General features: G+C 42.8%; 1 protein-coding gene across 2 annotated transcripts; it reads right to left on the bottom strand.

The window, feature by feature from the left end:
- Positions 1-1655: 1655 nt before the first annotated feature.
- Positions 1656-6319, bottom strand: FGF20 (fibroblast growth factor 20). Of its 2 annotated transcripts, none has more exons than XM_074904113.1 (3): positions 5825-6319; positions 3469-3572; positions 1656-2116 (listed from the first exon to the last, which is right to left on the bottom strand). In XM_074904113.1, exons 1-3 carry the CDS (start codon positions 6120-6122, stop codon positions 1871-1873), a joined length of 648 nt encoding a protein of 215 aa, XP_074760214.1. In that variant the 5' UTR covers positions 6123-6319; the 3' UTR covers positions 1656-1870. The 2 variants fall into 2 exon arrangements, with proteins under 2 accessions (XP_074760214.1, XP_074760215.1); XM_074904114.1 differs by lacking the exon at positions 5825-6319 and adding an exon at positions 5621-5714.
- Positions 6320-9104: the final 2785 nt, after the last annotated feature.

The following is a 9104-nucleotide window of genomic DNA, read 5'->3' as shown; positions in this document are numbered from 1 at the left end:
GGTACAGCAATGGCTCTAGCAAGTGTGTCATGTACTGGAAAATGCTTTTCCTTAAGACTTTGATTTGATATAAATGATGCATGTTGGGTACTTGAACCGTATATGCTTCCACAAAACTAAACTCAAATGAGTTATCTTGAGCTGGAGCCCACTGGGAGCACCTGAAACGGGAGACCAGCTCTGGTCCAGTACACATATTGCTGCCCTCTCCTGGACAGACCTTCCTGCACCCCTTTTCCTGGACCCATCTTTCTTTCCCGTGGAGGTGGCAAGCATCTGACAGCAAGCTGCAGCAGGTTTAAGTCTAGATCGTATGGGGTCTGCCATTAACACTTAGTATTCTTACACAGGGCAGAGACTTCCACATGAGTCAATATGCAGATGAGTTTGTGCTTCATAACTGACAGTCCTGAATTAAATTAGTGTAAATTAGTGCAATCTATCTGTTCTAGAACTGTTACTAGCATAGAGGCATGCCTCATCTTTGTCCTGACAGTCTTCACACAAAAACTGATACTGAGTGTCACGTCCAACTCAGATGAGGGAGACAAGTGACTCATCTGAGCAGGAAGTGACATTAAAACTGATCCCTAAAGGAGAAATTTTAAGACAATAAAGTAGTCCCCTTAGGCTCCTCTCTACTTAGTGGAGAAACAACCTTCTCCCGCTGAAGCTTTTCATTCAGTTATCAGAAACTTCTTACTCTGATACTATTTCCCCTTAAACATATTGAATATCATTAAAATATCTTATATAGGGATGAGAATCCTACATGAAAATTTTAAATAATACAGAGAATAGTTATTTGCGTGTTAGTAAAGGCACTAGTAAAAACATTGGACAAAAAGCCATCAAGCATGTTGTGATTTGAATCAAGATTTTTCTTTCAAGGTAACTGCAATACACTCTTCACAACTGTTGCAGATTTAAAACGTTACACACAGTGTGCTAAGAGGCTCTCGATTTAAAAATGACAGTAAACCAAATAAAGTGGTGAAATTATTTTTAATTCCCTTTTTAAATGTGCATTTGAATTTAATACAGACCTGTAAGGCACTCTCATAGGTAAAAACAAACAAACAAACAAACAAACAAACAACATTCTCTCCAAAATAAGGATAGTTACAAGGCAATGGTATGTGCATAAAATATAACCTTATCTGTAACTGATAAGCAATGAAATATGAATGTTCAGGTTTTGGATGCATTGCAATGTAATGTCATTTCTGTATCATGACACTATTCAGAGTAAATGTTGGCACTGGAAATGTTTTCTCATTGGGGTTAGGGGCTTGTATTCTCTTCATATCCCAGTAAAAAATAAACTCTTTAATAAATAAATATATAAAATAAATATATGCTATCTGGAGATGTATAAATAGGTCCATCCTGAAGAAAAGTTCCAGCTCTGAATACGATGCATCGACATCTAAGGTCCATCACTAAAGTGGAGCCACTAAAACTTCATATACAGTTCTCAGGATTTATTACTGTTTTACAGTCCATTTATTTATATTTCTTCCAGCTCTTGTCTCATCCACATGATGTAGGTAGTTCTTTGCTAATTTATGTACCATAGGTAATCCAGACAAAATTGCAAGAGTTTGTTATTTTTAAAAAAGTCACACTCCAACTTTCCTCTGGTTACTGACTACCAAACAGTTCAGCGAGTTTGAAGGAGGCTGGCCGACTCTCAGCTTTAAGGCTTTGTCTCCTAAATCCAAAGGTTAGAAAACAGAGGCCTGCCTATCACAACATAGCTTCTTCCAATCCAGCATCCTAGACCTCTGCAGGTTCCTCATGCTGGTATCGCCACGAAAGCAGCAGCAACAGCTCCGGTATGGGTTTTTTTCCAAAGTCACCTCCTTCCTCAGCTGTACCCTAACACATCTTTGTACAGTTCTGGAACTCTTTCAGGATCCACAGGCCGGGGTAAGAAATGTGTGAATTTCTGGTGTCTTTTGGACCTTGCCCCATCTCTGGGAGTACCATCTTTGTTAAGTGCTACGAAGTATCGCCGCCCCGAATCTCCATGTTTGTACACGTTGGATGAGTAAGTGTTGTACCAGTTTTCCTCAAACTGTTCCCTGAAGATGCATTCAGAAGTTAGTTTCTCCTACAGAAAGAAACAGCGAAGAAAAATAAGTCAAGTTGTTGCTATATATCTGAACACACATGTAAAAAATATGATAAAAATAAATAAAATGTTTTAGGCTTTGTGCAGCCTTACTGTTCATTTAACTGTCAACAAATCAAACCCAGGAAGAGTATGTGGAGCTGACACTGAGTTTGGGAGCCTACTTTAATCTTTATTCTTCTGAAAACTGGACCTGTACATGTACAGTTCTGGATTTAAACATGAAACGGATAACTCTCTCTCTAAGAAGGCATTACTTATTTATGATTTCATTAAAATTCACCTCACCTACAGGAACTATATTATGTAGATCTCTGTCTTGGGTTATCTACAGCTCTAGAAATGAGATTTAGTGGAGAGACTCAGGTGCAATGTAACACATCAGGAATATATTTTCATGTGTTCTTTGTGGTGTGCACCACTTCTCACATTTTAAACAGGACTAACAATGACCAAAGGAACTGGAGGGACAGAATATTTTATCCGAAGTTGTCTCAGGACTTGAAAGGAGAAGAGTCTAAGACTGTTATTATCCTGATAGTATTGGAAAAAACAAAGATTCTATTTTTACGGTCATACATTGGAGTTATTCAATAGAAACAAATCAAGCGTAATGAGTACAAGCTTATTTTCATTCTTAAACACAAATACTGCAGTCAGGATCTACAGCTACTGCCAGTACTCTTGCACCATTCAGATTTTTCAGGTAACAGTGGTACCCCTCCATGACGTACGGTATTATCCTTTTTCCCATCATTTAAAAAAATGCTTTAATGTTAAAAAGGTGGTACCTGGAAGTACCACCTGCTGATTTGTAAAGAAGCATTAGGCTACACATAAAGTAAGTCAGGGTACTATATTAGTTGTTATTTATTTGTTCCATAACTATCCTTTAAACTTTTTTCCAGTTGCATTCAATGTTTTTGATGATAGCATACACACTGTGATAAATCTGCAGTATTGATAAAAAGAAAATTAGATAGCAGGCAACTTAAGTGCTGAAAAAGAAAATTAGATAGCTGGCAACTTAAATGTTGTTTGACTAGCTGGTTTAATTCAGCTATTTATTTAAGATTATTTCAGTATATAATTTAAGAGGAATATTTCTTTTCGGTTCTCTTCATCTAAGACAGAGAAACTTTTCCCACTGCATCTTTAATATCCAAGGCTATACCGCATACTTCACAGATAGATTACACATTTCAACAGGAAAAGATGTTAGTGTTTTGAAAGCTAAGATGACATCAGCTAGCTACGCAAGGGGCTTGCATAGTGCTAAGAAGTGAATCAAAACCTCAGCATGTATGAGCTGACATGGAAGTGGTACTTACAGAGCCATAGAGTTCTCCCTTCTCATTCATTCCAAGGTAAAGGCCACTGTCCACACCTCTAATACTGACCAGTCCCACTGCCACGCTGATGAATTCAAGGATACCTGGAAAAAAGGAGATTGCTTTAATTCAATTTGTAAGCATACAATACGTAGCATCCACAATGCAGCTGAAAGCAAGTAGAAAATGTACATATTATAATACATGTGGTCTAGTTTCTCTGAAATTTCAAATACTATATGGAAATGTACACCACATTCACAGGAAAAGAGTCTGAGAAGCCTCGTCTAGAAACAAAAATCCTACACCATTTAAGAAACTTTTTTTTAACGTTGAGTATAAAACGATTTTATTCAGCACTGTCTAAAGCCTTCGGTACTCTGCAGTTGGAATCTAGAATGATTATACACTATTTGCTAAACTGCCTACTCAAACATTGGAAGATAGGTTTGAATTATCTGAAAATATACTTTATTTTCTCTGTAGCATTATCTCAAAAAACCACATCCATTATTAGATTATTTGAATGGAAATCAAAGTACAGATGGGAATTTTATATAACAGAATCTACCCATGGGAAAATAGAAAGCATTTGCCAGGCATCTTATCTAGCATATGGGCCCACACCTCTTGACACAACTTGCTGACTTCAGTGCCGGCTTTTTATGTGCATGAAATATGTTGCTTATTTGCTAATGTTTGGATTGTAGCATTATTTACATTACATTTGCCCCAAAATGTAATATATATTAATAATATAAAGTATTCAGGATATGAGGCACTATTTGAAGCCTGAATTTGGCAAGGGTATGCCAACATGTTTAACCAATTGATATGCACAGATTACGTACATACAAAACATGAAAGAAAGGGAATGTGTGAACTGGCTTTTTGGAAGTTGTTAACAATGTAAACAAAGCCTCAAAAAGAAGTTCTAGAATCATACTTTAAGATTTTGCTGTGCAGCAGCAAAACCACAAAACATTAAAAAAAAAAAACAAACCAACAAAACAAATCTAAGATAAGTGGTTTTAAATAGTGCATTTGATTTTGATTGTGACTTTTTGCCTACTTGCTATGATTACTCTTTTTCATTCAGGACCATTTTTCACTCTCAGACAGATGGACTGTCTGGACTATACAATAATTTAAAATGTTTTGAATTTTAATTGAGCTTTGGCAGGTTTCTTATTTATATTACCAAGCAGCAAAGAAAATAAATCCTTCACAAAGAATGAGCATTAAAAACCTCTGTTGCATGTAAATCATCCTAGTTTTCCAGTTCCTAAAGCACAAAGTCCCATAGAAAGAGGTGGAGGTATTTTGTCTTTCTGGTATCATTTTCAAAGCCACCCTTTTTCAAAACTATAATAAGCAGGTGATTCAACCCACAAAGCGACCACATCAGACAAACCTGCCGAGAGTAGTGGTAAAGGAAGAACATTTCTAAAAAGCCCAGTAAATGTTTGATGTGGGGCTTTTTTTTTTTCTTTTTTTCTTTTAAAGCAAAGATTTATTTCATGTTTACATGCTGTAGGAAATCTTCCTTCTGAGAACTGACTACTGCTCTTTTACTTCTGAAAGCATCCATGTGTTATAAAAGCAATTAAGAGCCATTCCAGCAGATTGTTTTGACTATGGGGAGAATGATAGGAAACTCTTTAATCCCCTTTTTTACGACTGCTAAATCAATGCACACAAAAGCTCACACGTAGTTTACAACGGCAGGTTTGTTCAGATGTCCAGTTCCTACACCTCCTATTTCGGATTTACTCTGGTATCACAGGAAACGTTTTACATTTTGGGATTGTCTTCACCTCCTTTTGGTTCACTGACAGAGAAAGTTGGCCGGGAAGCATTTTAAGCATTTGAGCGAAGAGGCATTGGAGGGCCCCCAGCTTCAACTTTCTGCCCTGCAAAACAAAGCAGCCCACCGCGGCCCTCGGGTCAGCCTGCCCGAGTGCGGGGCCCGCTCCGTTCTACGAGGACCCGAGAAGGTCCCGCACAGGCAGCGGAGCCAAAAAGGCTCGCCCCGACTTTCGGCGCTCCCCGCCAAGGCTGCGGGCCAGCCCGCAGACCTCCCGCCCGGCCGCGCAAGGCGCACACGCCCGACCTCCCGGCTCCCACGGGCTGCGCCGCCCTCGCTCCCTACCTCGCCCCGCTGCGGCCCCCGCGGTTTACGGGCGACGGGCGAGGGCAGGACGGAGCTCGGCCGCGTCCCCAGCAGCGCCGGCCCCCCGCCGGCCCCCCTCCTCCCTCCCGCCCCGGTACACACGCGTGCGCCGAGCTGACCCGCGCCCGTCACACGGGCAGGCACACGCGCGGGGGAGCGCCGAGCCGTGCCGCAGCCGCCTACCGAAGAGGCTGTGGTCCTGGCGGGTGCCGCGCACGCTGCCGTCGGGCAGGATCTGCAGGTGGAAGCCGGTGCGGCAGTACAGCTGCCGCCGCCGCAGGATGCCCTGCAAGTGCGCCAGGTCCGCCGCCGCCGCCGCCGCCGCCGCCGCCGCCGCGCCGCCGCGGGCCGCCCGCTCCCGGCGGTCCCCGAGCAGCGCCGGGCGCTCCCCGGCGGGCGGCAGCAGGAAGTGGGCGCCCACCGGCTGCCCCAGGCCGTCCAGGCCGCCCAGGAAGCCCCCCACCTCGGCCAGCGGAGCCATGGGGGCGCGGGGCGAGCGGGCTAGGGCGCGGCGGCGGAGAGCGGCTGCCGGCCTCCGCCGGCGGGCATGTGGGGGGGCGCGGCGGGGCCCCAAGCATGGGGAGCCGGCAGGGCCGAGACGCGCCGTGCCGTGCCGGTGAGAGCCAGGCGGCGGGGTGGCGGCTGTGCGCCCCGCGTGTGTGTATATATATACGGCGGTCCCCCTGACATATGCTAATGAAGCGCTCCGCGGGGAGGCTGCGTTTGAAATTGTAAACCGGCTCCCCCTCTCCCCGCACCTTCCTCTGATCTGAGCTGACGGCGGGGAGGGAGCTCTGGCGCACCCCCCGCGCGCAGACACGCACCCACGGCCGCGCGGGGGGGCACCCCGCACCGGGCAGCGGGGCCCGGGCAGCGGGCGGGCGGCGGGGCCCGGGCGGGAGCTGCCGGGGCACCGGGCGGACAGGTGCAAGGAGAGGCAGGAGGCGAGAAGGAGAAAGGGCGTTACCCGAGGGTTAGACCTGCCCAGACACACATGAAAGAAAAAAACCCAAAGATCTGACAGTTTTACTCCCTGTTTCTAAAACGCTAATAAAACGTACATGCATTACCCTTTCCTTTTATCGCTTCAGCTACAAGGAGGGGAATTTCTAAAGAAATTGGCATAGTCAGGGAGGTGTTTTCCCCTCTGCAAATTTCTCCCTCGCGTTTAATTTATCATTCATGTGACATGAAGCTGATCTATAGCGTTTGGGTATCGACACACCGCTTTGAAAATATAAATGGGCAGGCCCGTGGTTTGGGATAAAGATTTTCAAAACCTGCAGAGAAGAAGAAAGGAAGATTGAGAGGTGCCTCATCTAATCCAAATCTTTGGAGTTTTGCATTGGGACCATAACCAAAGTCCGTAAGCATCACAGACTAGCAACAATGCCATCTACTGAAAGGTCTCTCCTGCCTTGCTACGGTGTTTTGGATCGATTTAGGACTTCGCTGTCCTGTTCCAGATGAGCACAGGCCTTTTTTTCGTGCCCAGAGTAGAATGGTTCATGCATGCAACCACAGTGGTGGAACACATGCTCATTATTAGCAATGGTAAAACAGCTGTATCTTAAAACTAAGAGCTTGGCTTTTGCCTTTTTTTGCTGCCTTTTCTATAAAATCTAATGAATTTTAGGGCTCAAACTACATGACCCATCTTAGAGTTCAAGATACGCAATGCAGTTCCTTGCCAATGTTAAAACGCGGTATTAAACGCAAAGATCTTTCATGGTCAGTTCTTTCAAAAGTTTGAGAGAATCGCTTGGCAGTTTAAGGTTTCATTTAAACAAAAAAGTTGCAGAGAATCGTGAAAGATTAGTTCCCCCGTCTTGCTCCGTGGTCTTTTCAGTCACAGTCTAAATCTGAGAGATCAAATGGATTTGACTGCTTAGCTTTATTTGCTATGGAGAGTATAGGGCTAATTAATTGGCAGGTGCTTTAAAGCAGGTAATGCTATACCTTTTCATCATCGCAGTCCTAAGTACTGCCCCTGTATGCACCTGAATTACAAAAAGGCTGCTTTAAAGCAAGTGATTTACTGTGAAGGGATTTAAAACTGAAAAAACTAACGCTAAATACAATGATCAGATAAATCACCTCAGAAGAGAGTACAGGCGGACCTGCTCTGAACAGGCAGTTACAGATAGATGTTATATTATTTTACCTTTCAGATAACAGGAGCCTGTCATGTGGTGGGACCCAAAAATCCACCATAATTGAGATTTCAAAGCACATCTGTGTAAACATTATCACATCAGTGTAAAACATCAACCAATGAGCTTTCTCTTTGAACCAAATCTACTTAATTGCAGTGCTAAATCAAAGAAATAGATCAAAGTTGAATAATCTATATGGCACCTATTTCTCAAGTAGCCTGTACACTGATTACTCAAATATACCTAAAACGTTTGAAACACTCATCAAGTATTTTTATTGACATGATTGGCAGGTCAAGATCAAACTGTTCATCACAGCTGCTAAGTTGCAGGGCACGCACTGGGATGGTACAGCTAAATGGAGGAGGCATGCTCTTCTAAGCCTAAACATGCTTCAGTACAGATAATGTTGCCAGGCCCTAGCAGTGCTCTCCGAGTCCCACAAACAGTAGAGGACTCTTCTGGTTAGATGGCACTACTGTCCCCAGTAAGGAAGTCTTTTTTTAACAACAAAAAAAAATCCTCGGCCATCGCACACTGGAAGACTCTTACGGCTAAATCTTTCCCGGTATATAATGAAAACATTTAAAGTAGAGTGGAATATATAACGTCGATCTTTTCCGAGTGGAGTCTTTAATGTCTGGGCACTAAACCGGTTATGCTGTTTTATAAAGTACCAGAAAAGAAACAAAAAGATAAGAATTTTTTTGGTGTTTGCACGAGTCATGTGACAGGAAAAGATAACACTAAAGATTTTTTTTTTTTTGCGCCTTCTGAGACTATACCATGGGAAGTTAAATAATTTTGAAGAGTGTTTTTACAAGAGTACATAATTCAACTTAAAGTATACAGTACAATCTAATCAACTCGACGTATACTTCCTAGAGACCGCACTTTCGGTGTCATTGAACAAATACATATGTGGTCGAGTTTTTATTTCCATAGCAAGTAGTTAGGGCTTCTATAGACAATATAATTTCTGTGTATTTCCTAATAACACATTGTCATAGGCAAAACCCAGTGACTACCAAGGCAGTGGAGAAAGCAATGGACTGTAATCTTTCAGAGATAATCTCTCTCTATATATATACATATACAGAGACCAATCTATATATCTATCAGGTTGGTTAAAATAAAGCTTTTAGCTGTAAAACTTTATGTCCTGAAATGTATTGCACCTTGATTAATTTTAGAACTCCTTTACAACAGTGCTGTGCCAGCTATAAAATTTTAATGATATAATAAAATATTGGCTAGGAGAATGAAGGGGGGTGTTCATGAATCCACGAGAAAGCAAACACAGGGTG

The sequence above is a fragment of the Athene noctua genome, chromosome 4 (genome assembly GCF_965140245.1).
Source record: "Athene noctua chromosome 4, bAthNoc1.hap1.1, whole genome shotgun sequence".
Lineage (NCBI taxonomy): Eukaryota > Metazoa > Chordata > Aves > Strigiformes > Strigidae > Athene > Athene noctua.
The sequence above is the reverse complement of the archived record's forward strand: the minus strand, read 5'-3'. Positions and strand labels throughout refer to the sequence as shown.

Coding starts and splice junctions, on each gene's coding strand:
- FGF20 (XM_074904113.1), bottom strand. CDS start 6,122: ATGGCTCCGCTGGCCGAGGTGGGGGGCTTCCTGGGCGGCCTGGACGGC. Junction 3,573..5,824: donor CCAGGACCACAGCCTCTTCG/GTAGGCGGCTGC, acceptor CCTTTTTTCCAG/GTATCCTTGAATTCATCAGC. Junction 2,117..3,468: donor AGGGAGAACTCTATGGCTCT/GTAAGTACCACT, acceptor TTCTTTCTGTAG/GAGAAACTAACTTCTGAATG.